General features: G+C 55.4%; 2 protein-coding genes across 2 annotated transcripts in view; both read left to right on the top strand.

Moving 5' to 3' along the window:
- Positions 1–1,114: 1,114 nt before the first annotated feature.
- Positions 1,115–6,378, top strand: NCLIV_005880 (putative serine/threonine protein phosphatase; the record flags this gene model as incomplete). The annotated part of the gene is made up of 9 exons (XM_003880098.1): positions 1,115–1,164; positions 1,648–1,732; positions 2,075–2,230; positions 2,618–2,677; positions 3,328–3,403; positions 3,925–4,022; positions 5,370–5,444; positions 5,759–5,871; positions 6,294–6,378. 9 exons carry the CDS (start codon positions 1,115–1,117, stop codon positions 6,376–6,378), a joined length of 798 nt encoding a protein of 265 aa, XP_003880147.1.
- A 3,343-nt stretch (positions 6,379–9,721) lies between these two features.
- Positions 9,722–21,122, top strand: part of NCLIV_005870 (granule-bound starch synthase WX-TsB protein,related) — a gene marked incomplete at both ends in the record, with an annotated part of 29,090 nt that continues 17,689 nt past the window's right edge. The window contains 14 exons of the mRNA XM_003880097.1: positions 9,722–9,830; positions 10,526–11,101; positions 11,429–13,076; positions 13,565–13,609; positions 14,125–14,490; positions 15,342–15,741; positions 16,042–16,135; positions 16,422–16,556; positions 17,002–17,108; positions 17,495–17,596; positions 18,137–18,197; positions 18,722–18,802; positions 19,602–19,732; positions 20,455–20,604. Coding sequence (XP_003880146.1) covers positions 9,722–9,830; positions 10,526–11,101; positions 11,429–13,076; positions 13,565–13,609; positions 14,125–14,490; positions 15,342–15,741; positions 16,042–16,135; positions 16,422–16,556; positions 17,002–17,108; positions 17,495–17,596; positions 18,137–18,197; positions 18,722–18,802; positions 19,602–19,732; positions 20,455–20,604 — 4,005 coding nt within the window. The remainder of the gene's footprint in view (positions 9,831–10,525; positions 11,102–11,428; positions 13,077–13,564; positions 13,610–14,124; positions 14,491–15,341; positions 15,742–16,041; positions 16,136–16,421; positions 16,557–17,001; positions 17,109–17,494; positions 17,597–18,136; positions 18,198–18,721; positions 18,803–19,601; positions 19,733–20,454; positions 20,605–21,122) is intronic.

The raw sequence follows: 21,122 nt of genomic DNA, 5'->3' as shown, positions 1-21,122 counted from the left end.
CTTGGACTGAGCTGCAAGAGTGAACCGAGTGACACGGGAAAATCTTGTTTGATACCCTCGACTGAAGGGGGGGGAAACGGGGGGAGGCGCTGGTCTTCAATGTCTCAAAGGCCACTAACGCTGGATATGCGCCACGTTGCCACGGTCTGCAAACGGCGGGATCAAAAGCGGAGGTGTCTCGAGCGTGCAAAAATGAGAAAGGCAATGGCAGATAATCTTCGACGTGCTAGTTTTCCACCCCATCCCGTGCATGTGGTGTCTCCGCAAAGAAATGGGTCCAGAGGACAGCAAACGCCGTCGCCTTCTTGCCACGAGAAAAGTCGGCCAGTCCACGCACCGGCGACCCCCCGGCAGAAAACGGTCAGCGCCGCTCCTCCCAGACTCCTCCAGCAGAGAATAAACCAAGTACACACCAAAAAGCGTGAACGACTCTCAGAATTTAACCATACAGAAGTGCTTTTTCGGAGTCATGCATCGCTCGGCGGTATAGAGACAAGCCGCTGGGACGCGCTTACCGTCGCTACTCAAACAGCAGCCAAAAAGTCCAGCAGCTTTCTGCCGCAGTTGCGGCTACCCTCCTCGTGTGTTTCTTTGAGTTTGAGGGTTCAAAACTTACAAAAACCAAAATGTGGATGCTTATCTTTAGCCTGCCACTCTCACACCCGAAGTATTTCGTCCAACTCCCTGCATCCCCAGATCACATTCAAACTGGCGTAGGAGGGACGTGATCTGCCGAACAGAAGCGCCTACTTGCAGTTCTCGATGACTCGACAAAATACTGTAGGACTGCGTGGTCAAGTCATGCGAGCGATAGGGACACTGCGGTTGCTAACGGGGCATCGCAATTCCTTGAGAATGCGAGTAAGCAGCCGGGCGTATCAGGAGCCGGCGGCTCATCGCCGGTAAAACAGGTCGGCGAAACGCCGCAGGGGATGCTAGGGCCCCCGTGTGGCACACGCGTTAGTTGTGTCTTGGCGCGGCGGATTGGCGGCAAGGAGACGTGCGCTTGCCTGTCAAGTTGCTCCTTTGGGCATTATATTCCGCAAACGGAAGCCTCGACCCGTTTCTGCGCTTGCCAACAGTGGGAATGCTTTCGTCGAGATTTCTTGGCAAGATGACGATCCGGCTGACTCCCGGATCGCCGGCGCTTGACTCGGCGGCTAGGTAGGATAGCCATCAATGGAAGATGCAGCTCAGGAATTATGAGACGGTACACATTCTTGCTTAAATGACCTTCCCTGTTGAAGAACGGGTTTGGTCTGTGAGATGCTCTGATTTCTAGTGCATCGGAGGCTTGCGCGACAGAGGGGGTGGAGACGGTGTGTGTCGTTCAAAAGCGCAGAGCGCATGCAGTCACTTTTGAGTCGAGAAGAGGATCGACGTTCGTTGGCTGTTTGAGCGACTCGCGGTTAAGCGATGTATCTGACGCCTCTCTGTTCTCGTCTCGCCAGAAATCGCCGCGAACCTCCAGTTCCTCTCCAGGAAAGCGTGCGTTTTATACTTTGAGCGCGAAGCGAGCAACAGCGCGTGGAAATTTCCCTTCGGCCGCTAACTCCGTTTCCCCGGTGTTCCATTCTTCTTCATGGGTATCGTTAAAGTGTGTAACCGGCGGTGGCGCCCAAGAAATAGAGGATGCTCCGGAGTCAGCGACCAGGATGTCGGAGAAAGAGAGGAGAGCGCGCTGGAGGCCGAGAGGGAAATCGTCACGTTTGGCATCATCGCGGACCCTCAAGTAAGCAGCAAGCTGTGCACATCGTCAACAGGACCCAGCCAGTATATCTACATGCACTGTGGAAAAGGTTTGCTCGACCGTCCAGAGATGACACCAACAGTTTGACCTCGGTAAGAAAATAAACATGTAGGAGGCATTTTCTCCGTTCCTGGGCCAAAACGGGAGAGCAGTCTGCTGCTTTGGCCACGCCCCAGGAGCCGTGCATGACAGCGAGTGTTTTTTACTGTAGAAGTCCCTGGAGAGTGGGACCAAGAGTCTGTGACTACCTGTCGCTTCACTATGCGGTGTTTCATCGGCCACATTCTCCTGCTTCGTCCCATCCTGTTGCCTTGTCCTCTGTAGCTCGGCATGCTGAAAAGGAATGTCGAGTGGACGGAAGAGGAAGAGAGGCTTCGCCGTGGACTTGCCGCGATACGTCGACAAAGCCCCGCCTTCATCATCGTCCTAGGCGACCTTGTTCAGGTTTTTCCCGAAGACGAGAACAAGCGGGCAATCAGGGTGAGCCGTGAGGAACCATTCTGGCTTTCGACTCCCGCGCGAGCTCCGTGTTCTGGGCCTGGCAGCGTGACGAGAGTTAGTTGAGGTGGCCGCAAACCATTGGCAGGAACAGGCGAGTCCGGCTTTCTGCCTGGAAGGAGGCGACTGTGCTCTGAGTCTCCGGGGAAAATACAGGAAGTTCCGGGCATTTGAAACCCACCACAGTTTAGGGAAGGAGACAGTGCAGAAGATCCTCGCCTCAACCGAGGTTACAGAACAGCTAAGCTGTCTAAGGGTAACAACACAGTAGGCAAGCAAACCCGGCAAGTGTCTGTGCAAAAGGTTTCCAGATCGCATGGTAGGTGTACTGCCTCACTCTTGCAAATGCATTTGCCTGTCTCTCTGCAGGAACACGAGATCCGCGATGTTCGGCAGACCCTTCAGTCCTGTTCAGGGGATGTCCCTGTCGTAAGTGATTCCTTTTTTCTGGAGGGGCATGCATGTCACGTCAAAAGGGGAAACGTCTCGACTTTGCACCTGCTGGACACCACCCAACGAACGGCGCTTCGCGAGACCTAGATTCTTCGGTTATGTCTACATCTCTTTTTTCTGGCTTTCACAGTGTGCGGAACGGTGAAGGGAAACACGCAGGCATTCTTCAGCGTTTCGATGTTGTCAGTCTAGCGTGCGCAGTCTCGTGAAAGATGCCTCTTGCGTGTTCTACCTCCGCATCTATCTGGTCACTACAACAACTAGATGAATTAGGTTCCTTGTTTCCGTACGGGACTCGACCCTGTGTGCAGCGCCGTTTCTGGTGTCGTTCCAGTTGTTCCTGTGGGCTGGGTCGCATTAGCGGATGCGATAAGCTGCAGGGAGTTTTGCGCCTCGAAGAGCAACCTATGCACTGTGCTAGACTTTTGGCAGCTTGCTTATGTAATGAAAAAACTGTGATGGATGAGAGGTGCTGAAGGGTTGTTAGCGCCGCCAGTCTACAGATCTCTGCATTCTGCAGTTCTACCTTGTTTTCTGCACCGGAGAACAGGGACTTTGACAAGCAAAGCGGAGACAAGACTCTGTGTTGGTTTGTGTTTCTTGTCCGAAAATGGATCTGTTCTTAGTTGATTGTGGCTGGGAACCACGATTTGGGAAACGCTCCCACGCAGGAGAACCTCAAAGACTTCCGAAATCTCTGGGGTACGTGCACCTGTACGCATCAGTTTTACATGCCTTCACCGTAGAGAAAGGAAATGTTCAAAAAAGCTTCAGGAGCCACATTTCACGAATTCAAGCCTCGCCCTGGACCCCCAATGGAAAACGCTGAATTGAGCAAAATGTCTATTTAAAATGGAGTTTTACTTTAGCTGCAACCTGGCACATGTGATGTGTGGACGGGTTCCAGAGCGAAGCGCAGGGTTGCGTGCTCAAAGCTCGTAGGCATTCTTGAGTGGTCACAATTAGGGGTACAGGCGCGTTGAAACGCGCTCAACGGCTTTTCTGGTGAAAACAAATAACGCCTGCCGCGTTGTCTTGATTGCTGAGACACATGATAGCGTATACGGAAATGCAGCCTGAGCAAACCCAGCGAGGGGGGAAGGAACGAGGTATCCCTGCATTGCTCTTGTATGGAGATTTGTTTTGTTCTCGTATCACGCCCCGCCAGGGTCACTGCGTCAACCAGTCGTTGCAAGTTTGGTATGCCACTTCCCTGCTCGCAGGCGATGATTACTACTCTTTCGATCTTGGCCGCTGCCGTGGCATCGTCCTGAATTCTTGCCTGTTCTTCAACCCTTGCAACGCACCGAGAGAAGCTGAGGTGTGCCATTGGCGACAGGTCTATGCTTTCGTGTGTGGGCACATTTAAAGATTTCTTCTGGGTTCCCCTTTGCGCTTTCGGTCGTTCTGAAGGCTGCACTTTGTTGCACACGTCAGCCTTGAACGGCAATCGGGGGGTGTGCCGTATATGGGCACAGTTCAAGTGCAAGGGCGTAGTGCGCTACGATTATCTGTGAGGGACGTCAGCTCCGAATGACTGCTGTTCTGTACGACCCAACAGTAGTGTTTCCTTGCGTGCGTGTAAGGCGAACAATATCCTGCTGGACAAGTGGTGACTTACGTCGCGATGGTAGTGGTAGTAGCACATCACTAGGAAAGACAACAGGTGAAGTCGAGGTTGAAGGGCAGCATGACAGGTTCCCTTGACCTGAAGGGTCCACCCAACGGTAAAGTGCCTTTCGTTCCCAGCGACACTGTTCCGACAAGGTTATTTCTTTCATCGATCTATGGAGTGTTCACAGGCGCAGTTCCTGTGGCTCAAGGAGCAACTAGATAAGGCGAAAGGAGAGCGTGAGTCGGGATCAGACATGCACAAGCGATATCGGCGAGGACGTGGGTTCCTGAGTTTCCACAGCAGCCCGTCCGTGATTTCGGTGTTTAGTGGTCCAGAAGAATTGCAGAGACTTCGTCTCAACATGTGGAGTTGAGGCGGGAGTGTCCTACATGACCGAACCGTTCAACAGTCGATGAAAGCGACGTATCGCTATGCTTAGGAAGGAAAACAGCACTTTGCTACGCTGCAGTCTCGGCGGCTCGCACAGTTTCCCATTAATGCTCAACCAGTGCCAGTGCTTCTCAGGTTGATTGTTTTTGGCTGTAGACGTCCTGCTCGCGATTGGCGTCTGTTTAGCCGTCACTGTACCTGCGAAAGAGGCGGCGCTCTGCCACGCATCTAAGCTACGTCTATTCAGTTTTGCGGTCTTCTTCAGGAAAACCGGTTCTGCTCTTCATGCACCACGCCTTTTTCTGGAGTGACTGGGATGAACCAGACGACATCGGCGTCCTACATATTCGGCCATTGAATCTTGTACGACGTGGACGGCGCTGCGCGTTTCTGGCAACGGGAGACAAGCAGTCGCCGTGTCGTCGAAGAGCAGGATAACAATTAGAGCAGAAGCACGCCTCACGGTGAATTCTTAAATTTGCTGATAGAGGCAACAAACATGGGTCCACCAAAGAGACCGTCTGTCGATATATGTTTTCCTGTCATATTGAACGGTGCAAGGTTGGGCGTGTGTGCGGGTTTGACATTGCGCCGCGGATTCCCAGTTTTCTGCGTTTGTGTCACACGGGAAGGTGCACGTTGAGGTTTCTTGCGTTTTTTCAGGATACTCCGAAAGGCCACTTCCACCTGCCACGAGCGCAGCGGGATAGACTTCGCGATCTCATCACGAACTCCACAGTAAGTCGGAAGGGAGAAGGGGGACACGAAAAGGATGGGGTTACGCTCTTTTTTCAAGCAGAAGAAGTCGAGGAGCCAGGAGGTGTGTTTGCGCGGAGGAGAATGTATGCAGCCATGGCTATCAGGATTTGGTCTTTGCTCCGCAGCACAAGTAGCGGCTCCAGACTATGCGGTGACCTGTCTCAAAGTACGAACACCGAACCTCGGATGAACCCTCAGAAATGGTGTAAAACTTGGAGTTTTTTGAGTGATGCTCACACCCGCTTTCCGTTGGGAGCAGTAGAGGAATTACCGGCGATGCGTGTTCCTTCCAGGTTTCTCATTCGTTCCACGGCCATCTACACGACAACATGGTTGTACAGGCAAGCGATCCTTGTCTCGAGCAAGTCGTTACTTCGGCAACAGGCTTTCCTCTTGGAGACGCTCCGTAAGCGTAGGCGTGATCTATAGGGTGCACATTTCTCCTTCGTGAAAGGCAGATGTTTTTGCGCGAACTCGTTTCTATCGCTCGTAGAGAATCGCGCTGGAATCCTCCCGTCGTGCTTTGCACCACATTCTTCGAGCGGTACGTGCTGTGTAGAGACAGTGGCCTAGGGGATCCGAAACGGTTGCTGGGCTGCAAGATAGACTGCTGTGTCAGTCATGGTGATGTGGGTTCTGTGACCTTTGGCCCGCCTGTGGAGATTTTATCAAGGGGACATTCTTGCTGAGACACGAGTAGTTGTGGGGGCTGACAATGCCTGCCTAATTCTCGACCCGTTTGTCGATTGATACAGCAGCGTCATAGTGACGAAAAAAGAGTTCAAGCGTAGTGAAGGACCTGCTGTGCCCTCTCTCCCATTTTTGCAGGGCGGGGTTTAGGATGGTGAGGGTCGACGCCGCAGGAGCTGTGGAACACCAGTTCTGTGCACTTCCGAATTCTGACATTCTTTAATATCACATGCCCGTTCCCGACTAAGCCGGTCCCCGAAATGGCGTGACAAGACGTGGACGAGGCTGATACCGGTGTCCTCGAAGTTTCATTATACAGCGTGCTTTTGGCTGACTGACCAGCGGCACACTTCAGGACTACGCGAGTATGTTGACTTTGGCGAGAAGCCGTTTGGCGTTCCCCTCGCGTTTCACGATCCCTGCTCCCGTTTCAAAAACCCTCAGCCTCCTGATCGCGCTATTTTTAATCAAGATCCGTGTGCATCGGGGGATATTTCAGCTTGCCAGGCGTTAAGCCTTTCCTGTCACTACCGATCTCAGAGCTCCACAGTCAGTCGGGGGCTCTAACGTCTACATGTCTGATACAGGTGTTTGTGTACGGGCATTACAACGGTGCATCACCTTGCAAATAGTTATATAATCGGCTTCCATCTCATGCTGCCTTGCCCCTGGCGCTCTCGGGAAAGAGTTGTTCTTCTGCTGCGACAGTACTCGATGCACTAGTTCGAAGGGGCTGCGTCAAGTTACCGCATATTGTACGGTTGCGCGGTGTAGACCCTTTTAGGACAACTGGAATCAAGCGCTTGTTTCGATACACGGCAGCAGTTTTGTACCCGCATCCCCGCTTCATCTTGTATCACGCGTACTTCTCTCTTTTGCATCTCTGTCATATACTGCCATGGCAGAATCGCACTTTTGCGGTTGTGGCGCCAATCATAGGGGCCGGTAGCAGACTTACGCTTCTTACACAAGATCATGCCACATCCCTGGACCACTACACAGTCCTTCACTTTATCCTTCCTTTGTCTCCACCATGCCTGAATAATTTCTTCGTAGGTCAGAAAACGTTGAAAAAACAGCTCCCGACACGTGGTGTTTCAACAGCCCACATGTATCGTTCCTATCCACTACACTAATGTTCCGTGCTGTCTTGGCACCGTGAATGTATCCTTCTTTCCCGAGACACAGTGAAACTCTCAGGTACGAGCGTCCCACTGTGGGGTACCACGACGGTTCACACCTGCAAAATGACATTCTGGTTGTTCAGCTGTCGGCTACGCCAAATGCTAGCATTATTGCTTTTCCCCCTCTTCTCCAAGACAACAACCTGAAGCCGGTTCTCATTAGGTATACGCGGTGACCATCACAAGACACAGGTACAGCCGCGTTTGCACCCCGAAACATCGCGCGTCTATGCAGTATGCAAACCGAGCGTACACTTTTCAGAGTGATGCGCAGAAACCCACTGGAACTCAGCCACCAAATTCTCCTGCTCAACGCTGATTTTTCGCTAGGCATCTCATTCGGACACAAGGATCGCGGATGCGGCAACACTACCATTTTTCGTCGGGGAACTAGCGATGGATCGTTACCACGCTGTGATCGTTCGGGAAAACGGTTCACTGTCTGCCACTATACCCGACCTTTTATACTCGATCGAATCGCGGGTTGAAAACACGCAAAGTAGCTCCACTGTTTCCAAGAGGCACTAACTTCTTCAAACGTTCCTTGCTATGGACTCCGCCCCAGAGGAGGCCAACCCGTTGTTGCATGCCGAATCGTGTTTCATTTTCGACAGCAAACGACTGGCAATACTGACACATAACAGCAGCATGACACGAGAACTCGAATAAGTTGTGGAATCTGTGTGGAGAAACAAAAACAGGCACAAAAACTACAAAACCGGTGAAGAATCGACCGGCTGCGGAAAGGACCCAGACGCTGTTTTGGGCAAAAAGCGCGGCGGGCTGGGAAGGCGGGCGGTGACTGATTTTCGAACCGCAAACAAGCCTAGGTGTGTGTGTCTGCCGCCTTCTAATTTCTCTCTTGTTCGCTTTCCCTTTTTCCGCTTCGATTCTGCTTTTACGTCAACACTAACACTGAAAGGCCTTGCGAGCAGCCGCCGCCCATACGGATGGATGCTGTTTTGAGTTTTATACGCTTTTCAACTCTGTACCCACCTTCGTACCTGCCGTTCTTCCGCTTGAGTGCATTTCAAGACCAGAGAAGACTCTTGGAACGTGACTCTCGCAACTCTACGAGTCGCAGTTGCCTCACGGGGTTGCTCACCGCGATTCTCGACATTTTCGTCCTCCTTGAGCGTTGCAGTTGGTAACATTCCCACTAAGTACGTCTCTCTTTGTGTACCAGAACGTCTGCGCCTCTGTCCTATTTTAAACACGGATTCAGGCAGATCTGTGTTTGTTTTCTTCTGCGACTTCGTGTCACACTTCTAGCAATTCCTGTATACTTCCCTTGGTCCGGCGCTCGACTGTCTCTCCACCTTGTTGACGGATGCGTTCAACCGATATTTGCGCTTTCCGTCGACGCTAGTGAGGTGCCCGACTCTCAGTTTTTCGATGTTTTTCCGGCTGCACAAAGCTCTCGACTTTGCTTGTCTGTGGCCCATCGCCGCTGAGGGGTTTTTGTGTGCTCTAAACCTTTCAGTGACCGCTGGAGGAATCCGCTTTTCGTTGGTCAGCCGCTGTCGTCCTGTCATTCGATTCAACAGAGATCGCCAATTTGCTTGCGCTCGCCCGGCACACCGTCACGCGCGCGACTGAGGCTTCGACTGTTCCGCGTATATGGCGCATGCGGCAACGAGGTCACATCGGACCATGACGTCTTTGCGTCCGAATTTTGAAGTCGAGCAGTAGACTTTCTGGAATGTGTCCGTTCACTTTTCCCTCTGCACTGCTCAGCGCCTCGTCGAACTTGGAGCTCAGTACGCGCTCGCCTCACGAGAGATCGGGCCTCAGATCAGTCTCGTACCTACAGCCCCCAGCCCGAGTATTCGTGCAGACACAAGGGAAATTCGCAACGGGAGGAACTGAACTGACAACGGATCGGGTGAAGTTTCCTTTCCTTGCTACGGAATTCGTCAAAACGAGTTCCGTATAGAGTCTACAGACACGCGAACGAGAAATTGAGTATGCGCGCCACGAACGCGCTCTGCGTGTTGACCACGGTGTCTCCACATTGACTTGCGTCTTCCTCGTAGAAGCCTGACTTTTTTCTGTGCTTCCGTTTTCTCCTTTCGTCATCGTTCTCTAACACAGCTTTGCCGTGGTTTATCTTCCCCACGTTTCTCTCAAGCTCCGCCGCGACCCGCCGATGTTGAGACCCGCTGAGAAAAGGCCGAAAGAGACCGACCGCGTCACACCGCAGAGCCCGGCCGAAAGGAGTGGGAAACTGGTAAACGGTCAAGCGGCAGACGAGACACGAAGAGGGAGCTGAACTGCACTAGCTGGTTGGTCTCTCGTCCCCGTTCCAGGGGAGAGAATCGCTCCGAAAACGCGTGAGCGACTGTGTCGTCGCCTCCGCCACCGGGAGAGACAAGAGGCAAAATGGAGATCTACAGCCACAATATGGAGGTCACTGGAAAACCCCAGAAGCCTAGACTTCTGGAGGCCATGCTCTCGCCCCGTCTTCTCTCCTTACTCCACCAGCTACAGAGTGAGTGATCTTGCAAAAGATAGAATATACACTCCACCACAGGCCACTGTATTGTCTCCCGGGCCTTTCCATGTGCGTTCGTCGTTCCATCCGCGCCAGTGGGTTTGAGGCATATGCGGGGAAACGCACCGCCTTCAAATCCATGTTTTCTGCCGCCGGCCGGCGCATGCATCTGACCGCATCAGTAGCACACCTGCGCTTCCAGGTGGGTAGCTTAGCAAAGCGAGAGCGTGTGACCGAACACAGGCAGAGTTCAAATCGCTCGCCGCGCAGCCTGTCGCTCAGAAATGCCTCCTGTTTCGCCCGCCCTTTAGCACACTCCCGCAGTCTGCAAAGCACGCCTCGTCGGCCCTTTCGTGGCGTCCTTGCACAATCTGGCTGCGGCCACCGGCCGTAGAGACGTTGCACAAACACGGACCGCTTTGAGAGTGATCGCAAAATCTAGCGTCACACCGCTCCCTCCGCATTTCCACAACCTTCTCTGTTCAGCCTTCCGCTTTCATCATCTGCGTCTTTATTCGTTTTTCTTGCGTGCCTGGATGTTTGCCGGAGTCTCTGTCTTCTCTTCGCCCCCTCTTCAGTGTCTCGTTCGCACTGCCCTACTCTGTCTCTTTGGCATCCTTTCTTTCTCTTCGCTCATCTCTTTCCTCGCCCTCGCTCGTCCCTTCTCGGGTCCGCTGTTTGTTCCGCCCCAGCCTCGCCGGCGTGTGCGTCGTCGTCGCAGACATTTGACGAAGCCTTGCAGTCGAAATACCTCCGGCAGATTCGCGAGGAACTGTACGACATGCAGGAGACGTGTGGGGTCGCGCGCTGGCCGCCTCCGGTCGCCCCAGCCCCTTGCGCGGACGAGGCGGCGGGCGAGGCCTTCCCGGCTTCCGGTGATGAAGATGGCGAGCGCCTCGGCTGGACAGTCTTGCTCCTGAAACTCCACCAGACCTTCGCGTCGCTACTCGCTGCCTCCCGTCGGGAAGGCGAAAGCGAAGGAAGGAAACAGGAGAGCGGGACTTCCACTGTTCCGCAGCAGGAGTCCCCAGAGGAGACACCGCTCCAGCAGCAGTTGCCCGGCGACTCCCGATCCCCTGCCTCACCCGCCTTGAGAATTCAAACCAACGAATTCGAGATCTCTTCTCTCTGGCAAATGCTGCAGTCGCAAGCGCCGGCATGCGCAGGCAGCGGAGCCAGCGCGGCTGTCGGTGGACCGCGAGGCGACGGCCGGGGCCCGATGCCGGCGGGGCTAGGCCTCATGACGGCGGGCGCCCTTCTTCCCAGCAGTGAGCGACAAAAGTAAAATGCATGCAACCGTGTTTCTGGTTCCCGAGGGCTCCTGAGGAAGCGCGACGGAGACAAAAACGAATCGCTGCGGGGTTCGCCTTGTCGCAGGACATGGGGCGAATTGCGTCCGCAAGCATACGCAGCACGAAGGCAGCTGCTGTGTGACGTGCACCCCATCCAGGGGTGAGTGTCTAGTTGTTTTAGCTGTCTCCTCAACCGTGCGTCTCTCTCCTGCGTGCACAGACACCCAGTGTTTTTGGTGTTTGCAGTGTCCGCTTCGAGACAACTCTCCACTGCGCTTAAACTCCTCGTTTTCTCCCTCTCAGGCTTGTCGGGCCTCTTGACCCCGCAAGGGTCGCTGGAGCCTCCGGACCGAGCGGGGAGTGCCGGGGCCTCGACGCTGTCCGCTGGAGACGGCCGGGGCCGGTCGACTGCGGCCACGACTCCCGCGTGGACTTCCATGTCAGCAGATGGAAAGGAAAACGCCGCGGAGACGCAGGCCCCGGGAGACGAGCGCCTTCCGTTTGACGTCGTGTTCGAGTTGAAGAGAGGCTGCTGGACTTCGGTCTGCCGGCAGCAACAGGCGGAGCAACTCCGCGAACACCAGCAACAACAGTCGCAGCTGGCGTCGACGTTTCTTCACTCTCGCCCCAGCAGTTTTCGGAGTCTAGGGAGCAGCAGCCTCCCGAGCACTTCCACGGGCGCGCCTTCAGCTTTCTCCTTCTCCTCTGGGCCGAATGCGCCGAGTCCGTCTGGACCCTCGTCGAGCGGCGTCTACGACACCAGCGGCGTCGTCGGCAGCGGAGGCTTCGGCGGTCCTCTCCCCTTGAGTTCCCGTCCGCCGTGCGCGTTCTGCGCCTCGTCTCTCGCGTCTCTGATTCGAATCGAAGAGCGGCCGGACCCTGAGACGGCGACGACGCGTCTGTGCGTGACCCTCGTCATCGACAGCGAAGTCTTGCATTTCTGCTGTTGCAGCGGCGGTCGCTTCGACGCGTACTTCACGGCGCTCATTGCCCACCTCATCTTGACGGGTTGCGGACAGGTGACCAAGTCCCCGTCGCTCGCGCCGGGCGAGGACCGCTCGCACAAAAGCGACAAGCTGCTGGCCCCACCGACTGCTGAGGGCAAGGGCGGTGCCGAAAAGGTCGGACGAGGAACCGGCTCGAAAGAAAAGAGTCGCCGCAAGGGTGAGGGGAAAGCAGCCGCAAACTCGCTCGGCCAAAAGGGTGCGTCGCCGAGCAGTCGCGAATGTGAAGCCGGCGTGCCGCGCGAGGACCACGCGTCTTCAGACACGTCTCAGGGCGGTCGAAACGCAAAGACCGAGGAAGACACGCGCGCGCGGGGCGCATCTCCGCTGTCTGACGTGTTGGACGGGACGCCCAATGGCGACGGGTTTCATGGTCGGCCTGCTCGCTCCCACGCGTTCGGGAACCAAAGCGCCTCGTGCAGACTTCCACAGGCGCGTCTTGGCGGGGACACTCTCGGCGAGTCTGCGCACGCGTCGCCGGCGTTCTCTGCGTGCGCGCCGTCCGCTTCGCTGAGGAGACTGACGATTGCGTTCGTCGCGCGACTCCGCTTTCCGGACTTCTTCCGCTCCTCGGAGGATATGGTGACCCACCGTGCGCACCACGCAATGCGCGTCGTCCTCGACAGCAGCCGGAGCGGTTTGACGCCTGGCGAAGCCGCCGCGGGCGGCCGAGGGGGAACGGTCGGATGCTGGAGAATGACCAGGGAAAAATTCAACTGGCACGTGACGCTGTTGACGTCTGCAGCCGTCGAGGCGGTACGCGACTGCTTCGCCGACCTCACGCTCGACGTGTGGCACAGCTGCTTCTACGGCGCCGCCGCCCAGGCTGCAGGCACCAAGTGTGCAAGTCGCGACCGCCTCGAACAACTCCTCATTGCTCTCCTCGGAAACAACGACGCTCTCATTCGGCTCGAAGCTGTAAAACTCCTCAATGCGTTCTACGACAGGTAGGCCACTCGGAATGCTACCAGACACGTCTCAACACGTACACTCTCCAACTCGCCTAACGGTATGCACCCTTCACATACCACACATACACATATGTTCATGTATATCTATATCTACATATATATATATATATATATGAATATGTAGATGTATACGTTGGTAGGGCTTCAGCTGGGGTTCTGACCGGTCGCTCGTCGTCCTCGTCGTCCATTCAGGGCGTCAATTTCGGCTTTCGCGGTTGCTACCGCGTGTAACAGCACGTGCACATCTATATCTCTATCTTTGTGGAGTTCCGCCGCATCGGCGTTTGCATGTGCACTTTACGTGCATCTCTACTTCGGTGGATGACGCTTGCTGTCTACGTCAGAGGGGGAGGCGAACGCAGCTGCGCGGTGCGAGGCGCGTCGCGACCTGAGAAACACGATTTTTCACACCTTTCGCGCAGTCCGCGCATTTGTCGGTTTCCTTTGTGCTGTTCTGTCTCCAGGCACGACTGGCAACTCCGCCAACCTTTCGTTCCTCTCATCAAGAAGTACGTGTGTCGGTGTCTCTCCAGTTATGTCGGCTGTTAGGTTTTTATCTCTGTCCGATTCGTGTTCTGAGACCTGTCTCCTCTTTTGGTTTTAGACGTGATATTTGGACTCGTGTTATCGCTGGTAGGAAGGGGAAGAGAAAATGACTCCTCAGATGCTCGTATGATCAGCGGTTTCCAGGATCCCCCCTCCTTCAGCTGTTTGTATTCCGCGCTCAGGCACAAAGGCCCGGTTGCCTAGAGTCTTCTCTGTCTCGTGGTTCAAGTTTGGAGAAGCCAGATCTTTGAACCAGAGACACCGCTTTCCCACTTCTTTTTTTCTGTGTCCTCCGGTTTCAAGCCTCAATAGGGTGTCGCTTCGCGCACCTTTCGCTTTTGTTGTGTGCTGCCAAATGCTGTCCCCGTCCGCATTGCGCCTCTTCGTCTCCTGCGGCCTCGCGTGCTTCGGGTCGGCGGTTTCTTTTTTGCCCGCGTCTTACTGCTTCTTTCTCTCCCTCTTCGTGCGCGCTCTGCAGTGTCGGCGACCGTTTCGTCCTCACCGTCTTGATTGAGACGTGCCGGCCGTGCGGCGCGTCGCCCGCGTCGTCTGACGAACCGACAGACGTCTTTGCAATCGTCACTGCTCCGTCGTTCAGCCGCGCGAGCACCGCAGAGATTTACTCGTACCACACTTTCTCTTGGGTCTGTCTCCAGTCGCTGCCGCCCACCCCACAGTCCGTGTCTGCAGCCGCCGCTGCGGAGACAGCTGCCCCGACCGGCGGAGAGACACCGGCGCAGTGGCGGAGACAGCGCTGGCTCGGAACCGCCGACTTTGGCGTCTTCACACGGTGCGGATTCTACGACTGGCGAATCTGCAGAGCAAAGGAAAGCGACGGGTCGTGGTAAGAAAACCAATCCGCGCGCTCTCTCTCGACACACTTATGGACACGCCACCTTGGAATACACATGCACAAAAATAGGTACACATGTACATGTGACCATCTGCGTAGATGGGCGATTGAGATGGAGATGAACCTACGAATATGGACTTGGACACGCGTGTGGGGACCGTACGGCGGTCTTGTCGAAGATCTGTTTCTCTCTCGCGGGGTGGCTAGGCGCGTTCTCAGGATCTTTCTCTCTGTCCCTGCGTGTATTCACTGTGCATTCAAAAGATCTGTACCCGTAGAACCCAACTGGTAGTATGTACTCCCCTGAATAAAGCTTATAAACAGTCCTATCGCCCTGCATGCTGTAGGTGCGCAGACGTGTACAGACGCATTTGTGTCTGGGATTGACACACAGTTCCCTGTGGTGCAGAAAAGGCGCTAGTGGGGAACCGCGGGCGGTCGCTGGACCCTCTGCGGTTTTGCTGCGATATGCGTTTTCACGCGCTGCCGTCGGTAGTTCCCAGACGCGCCTGTTCCCTTCCGCCCTTCCTCTCGCCGGCGTCCCCGCGTCGCGCCTTCCTTCATCTTTGAGCGCCCGTTTCGTGCACCATCCAGCAGGTCCACCTGTTTCCATACTGCTCAGCCACGGCTCTCTGTCGCAAAAAAACCTAGGCTGGGACTTGGACACCCAAAGAATCCACGGTTTACGGTTGGGGTTTACGGGAGTTAAGCGGTTGTCCTTGGGGTAATTCGTGTTTCATGTTCGTGATGGTTATACCTACGGTCCGCATGTGCCACTCATAGCCTCCTGTCTGTATGCTGTCCGCTTTCGGCGTCTCGTTCTCTTCTCTCCTTCTCCACAGGTGGGTAGTCGAACGCGCCGTCTCCTACGGCGCATTGCCGGGGAGTTCAGGCAGCTCTTTCCCCACGGCGTCTGCGGCGGTTCTCTCCGCCCCGCTGATTGAGCCTGAGGCCGTGCCACGCGCCTGCGGGGAGACGGGGCGGCTCCAGGGACAGGCTGTGGGGTGTCTGTCCCCGAAACCTCGGGCTGATCGACGCCGCGCAGCTGAGGGTCCGGCAGGGGCGGCGGCGGCTCACGCGGCGGCGGCGGCGCTCGCTGCGGCGTTTCCGGTGAAATCGCCAAATCCGCATCACCGCCTGATGAGGCGATTTGAGGAACACAGAGAGTTCGACTCTGCGCTCGGCCCACGGCCCCACGAGAGCCATCACAAGAAGCTGCTCGACGAGTGCATTCCGCTGCAGGTTAGAGTGCTTCCCTCTCGCGCAAACGGCGGAAAAGGGAGACGAAGCCGCCGGCTACAGTGGGCTGGCGTCTTTCATCCGAGGCTCGGCGGCGCGTCCCCGACTCCCCAGCTAAAGGAAAAGTCGGCAGTTGCGATTGAAGGAAACAGCGAAAGGGATCTACGGTGTGGCGACAAATGCGGGGGCGAGTGAAGATCCTGCCGAAGAGAGAACATGTTCTCTGGCGATGGGAGGGGGAAAGCAGGCGACGGGCTCCAGTGGGAGACACCACCTTGGCTTTTGTCTGCATGCACTTTGCAGGGGCGAGTCGTTGTTCTCCCCGAAGAGACGCGAAATCTCCAGCTACACGAAGTCTTCGTCGACAGCCATGAGGCCCAGTGGGATGAAGAAACAGGTAGGCACCGTTCCCTCTCCGTCTACGCCGACCATTCCAAAAGAATGAATGCACCTGCACAACTACGTACAAGCAAGCATATATGCACATCTGTACGGTATACATACGTTTATATATGGAAATGTATATATATATATATATATATATATATATATGGATATATGTATTGGATGGGAAGGCAGTGTTTATGGATCGTGTTGGAAGCCAATACAGTTGGGTCTTGCTCAGTGTGTACGAGAGCAGTGGTGACTCCTCCTCTCTTTCTTCCGGCCTTGGGCTCTCTCAGGAAAAGTTATTCAGCGAGGAAATTTCGCGTGCATCGCCGAATCGCTTCCCACCCTCGCCGACGCAGGCGTCACGGCGACGCTGGTCACCGGCGTGATGGAGAGAGACTGTGGGGACGTGGTCTACGATTCCGATGGTAAGCAACACGGAAAGGTCTTATGGTAAGGGCAGGTGTGCCCTTCTTCCCGTATGCACAAACAACCTATGCGTACGTGGCGAAGAAGCTGTCAGCACACGGTTTTGTACCAGTGGCTAGTGTGTATGTGTCTATGTGTGTGTGCGCCGTGTCCGGGATTCACACGCGCGTGTCGGGGGGGTTTGGGGCAAAGCGCAGGAGTCCCGCTCGCCGGCTGCATGCATGTGCGTCTCGATTGGTGTCGCAAGGCGTCGACGCAGCAGGTGTTCGCGAATGTGTCTAAAACCGGTGCCTTCTCTCCCTATGCCGCTCTCTGCTCCCAGTGCGTGTGTTTCTCGAGTGTCTCCCTGCGGTGGGTCTCCCTTTGTCTCGCGTGGCGGCTTTGCCCCGTCGCGTCTATCCTCTCAGTCGCCGTTCACGCGCACCTTTCGCTTCTTTTTCTCAGGCGACTTCGACTACAACAACCCCGACGCCAGCCCGTTTGCTTCCGTTTGTCGAGCAGCCCCGTGCGGCCTTCTCGGCGGCGTAGGCGGTTTCATGGAAGTCGTCCAGGTCCGTGGAGCGAGGTTTTTTTTCTGATTCCTTTCTCGGTCCTCGTCTCTCTTCCTGTCGAAACTCCGTTTTCAACTGACTGCGTGTTTCCGGTTTTGTCTCCTTGCCACAGAACGCCCCTCCATCGTTCCGAGATTTTTCGGGTCTTGCCTCTGCGTCGAGGTCTTGTTCACCTGCCTGGCGCACTCACATTTTCCCGTCGCTTTCGCTCGCCTCGATTTATTATCTGCCGAAGGTTTCTTTGCATCGCTGTCTTCGCGTCACTGGCATGTGTTCCGTGCACTGTGCCGCGTCCCACGTTTCTTTTTTCGCATGCACCGGTTTCGTGTTCCTCGGATGCGCCCGTGGGAGATCGCCGGGGCCCTTTGCGGGTTTGTGCTCCTTAGGAGGCTCGCCGCCTGGGCATGAAAATCCTCGTCCAAATGGCGACCGGTGTCTCGGCTGCGCATCCGCATCGCCGCTACGCTCCTCATCTTCTCCACTTTGAGGTAAAAAGAGACAGAGGAGAGGGGACGGCGCATAGACTCTGGAAGCCTCGCGTCGACAAGAGAACGCCTAGACGACGTACGCTTCCTCTCGTTGAGCAGTCTACATGCGCACAATTGCTACATATAGTGCATGCAGAAAGAGACAGCGCGATTCGGGGAGGCGCGGAAAGCGAGACACACGACTCAGCAGGAAACGAGCGAGCTCGAGAGACGAAGGCAGGTCGGCGGCGGTCGCATTTTTGCGGAAATCGATCCACGTAAAAACCGCGGGTGAAGCGTTAAGAGAGAGTCAGGACCGTCTGTGTAGGCATTCGTGCACGCAGGGAAGTAGGCCGAAAAAACCGGAGAAAAATGGATATTCGTGGACGTCAGCGAGTTTTGAAAAAGAGAAAGGGTGACAGCGGCGACGGAGAGAGGGGAGGACCCCTTTGCGAGACGTTTTTCGCCAACCGGAGAGGATGCGTTCCTTTCTCGGCGCGAGACAGTAATGAAACGTTTTCATTTCCCTCGCGTGCTCTCGCTCTTGGCTGCGGGTTTCAGGATGCAGACGGGAAGAAGCAGGTTCTCTACGGAGGAGAGACTCTCGGCGTGCTTCCTCAAGGTAGGTTTTCGCTGGAATGAAGTGTTGTGCGAATCGGGCTCTTCCTCTGTGCAACCCAACGCAACGAGGACGCATTGATGGCAACTCCGAGACTGCGTGTACTCGCTCGCGGAGGCGAGGCTGTGTGCAGGATCACAACAATCACTGGGAGATGGCATGCATTTCCTCTGTTTCGGCACATCTGTTTCTGCCTGTACACATATATCTATACATTTATACACGCATATTCATCTTTCTTTATACGTTTATGGAGACACATGCCTAGATATTCTCATCCGCGTGGACTCCATATGCATATGCTGGCCTCGAGGTACCGCTGTGTTGCATTTCTGTGGAGGGTTTGCGGTGCTCTGTGGGTGCCGAGGTCGGGCTGAAGGTCCAGGGAGGAAGTGCGTGCATGCATTCAATGCGAATAAATAATTTGGATATTTGGGAATCGTGAGGCAAGAGGGAGGTGCACGGCATATTCAGACTGTCTCCCTGTCCGTCTGAGTGTTCTGCCTTCCGCCTTTTTCACTCCGCAGAAACCGCAATCTTAAATTATCGCAAACTGGCGACGTGGCAGCTGTTCATCGACGACCTCAAAATGTGGATCAAGAAATTTGGTAGGTTTCCGATGCACATCTCCGCGCTTCTCGCGTGCGCAAAGCCGTAACGGCGTTTTCTCTTCAATGCCTTGACCTTTTCCTTCCGCCCTCGCACACTCGCCGTCCCCCCTCTTCGCCTCTTGGTCTCCCTTCTTTTTCTCTTTCTGAGGCACAGCTCGTTTCGCCCTATCCGCCGATTTCTCAGGGCCCGTCTTAGTCGGTGTGAACAAGCGAAGCGCGTTGCAAACGCGTGCGAGGCTCTGTGTTCCCGTGCGTGCATCTACTCTGTCACGAATTCCCGGGCTGTTTGTCCCTCGTTTTTCTCTCTCTCTCCGCAGTCCTCTTTGTTCGCTCTTCTGTTCACCTGCGCTGTCCTGCGTTTCGCGTCAGTCCGTCGCTGCGTCTACCCCCTTACGTGTGCCCTAACGCCTCACGCCCAGCAGTGAATTTCCACTTGCCGGTGTCTCTGCCTCAGTCGCTCTCTCGCCGATTGACTCAAGGCTTCGAAAACCCCTTCGTGTTTTTCCACGCAGCCCTGCTCGGGAGTCGCTCGGCTGTCTCGGGATCTTTTCCTAATGCGTGCATGCGAACGAATCAAGGGGGGTTGCCAGGAGCCAGGGAGACCTGCCGGTCTCTCCACGCCGCGTGGCTCTTCACACGTGCCTCCGGAGGTGAAAAGGTGCGCATGCAGTCGCCCGTTCTTCAATTCACGCACCCTCCCGATCCCTGTCTCACGCGCACGCGTGAGGTGTATGTGCGGCCCGCTGTGTCCCTCCACCGCTTCCACATCCAGTGAACGTTTCGATGGGCTTTTCAGGAATTGACGGCGTGCGAATTCCGAACGCCCAGAACCTCCCTCAGCTTCTTGTTGCGGACGCGCATGCACTGAGCAGGAAGGACGCCGACGGCCAGTTCCACTACGCCGCTCAAGACATCATCATGGGAGAGGTAGGGCTGTCTTTGAGGCTTTGAAAAGAATTCAAGTTGGTTTTTCTCTCTACACAATGCTTTCTCCCGGCGATTCACTGCCGACAAAGACAAGACCGAAGCGCCGCAGGCCTGTGGACGCCGTCGTTCTTGACGGCTTTGAAAGAGGAGAGGGAACAGTCGATTTCCTTCCCTGTGGTTGTCGGCCTTGTCGCCAGCCCCGCTCCGTCTCCTTGCTGAAGACCAGCGGTGCACATGCCTCGCGTTTTTCATTTTGTCTTTCCGCCTGTGTGCATGATACCACTCTCCACCTCATACGGATGCATGAACACATCTGTGGCATTCCGCTTTGTTGTGTGTAACTCCGTCGACTGAGCATAGTGTCAAATACAGCGGTTCCATCGCGTTCATTAGCTGCCTCGGTGTCTTGGTTTCTGTCTACACACGCCCCTAAGGCATGTGGAGACCGATGCATGCATGGATGCAGCAGGTGTAGACACTGATGTGCGAGGACATTCGCGCGTCGGGTAAAACGAAAACCTGTGTGCGGATTCGCGTGCCTGGGTAGCGACGGACGTGTGGCGGAGCCTAGTCGAGGTGCTAACTCTTGTGGAAACCGAACCAATTGCCTGCCGCGTATCCATATAACTAAGATTTGTCTCTGCATGCCTCTATATTGATGCCCGGCGGCGCAGGTCTCGTGGAAGCCTGCGTGTGCAGTCTGGTCTCCTGTCTGATTCCAGGTTGTCGTCCCTCACAGCAGTTCGATGGGAGGCTACTGGAGCTTGGCCTCGCTTGGCGTCTCCAGCCTCGCGCTTTCCTCGTTCCGCAGTGCGGCGTCTCTTCTCTCCACCCCTGGAGGCCTGGTGTACGCCAACCCCTTTTATGTGAAAGTAAGACACGCTGAGGAGCACGGAGAACACTCGCCGACACCTGCCGCGCAAGCAGCGACACAAGCGGCGCCCGTACAACCTCAAAGCAGACGCCTGGAAACCCAACAAAAAAGGGCTATATACACAGATATATGTACATATGTATTTGTATAAGGGTTGAGTGAAAAAGGGTGTTCAGGGAGAGACCGCGGAGGGGCGAGATGGTGTGTTGGAGGGCTGTGCCGTTTGCATGCATCTGGACGTAAAGTCGTGTCGTTGTGTCCCGGGTTGCGATGAAGGCGCTCGCAGAAAGAAACCTTTCACAGGAATGAAAAAAAATCAGCCATTCTGTATTTCAACCGCACAACGTTTTCGGGTCCCCTCGCCATAGCCTTTTTCTTTCCACCGAAAGGAAAAAGCAATACACGCTGCTGCGCATGCAAAAAATCGAGAAGATCCCGAGAGTCCCTGGTGCCTGGTTCTGTCCCTCGCCTCCTTTTCCACATAAGCGATCCGTGGCACACGTGCTGTGAGAGATG

Source organism: Neospora caninum, chromosome II (assembly GCF_000208865.1).
Source record: "Neospora caninum Liverpool complete genome, chromosome II".
Taxonomy (NCBI): Eukaryota; Apicomplexa; class Conoidasida; order Eucoccidiorida; family Sarcocystidae; genus Neospora; species Neospora caninum.
Note: the sequence above shows the minus strand (reverse complement) of the source record. Positions and strands in the feature narration are given on the sequence as shown.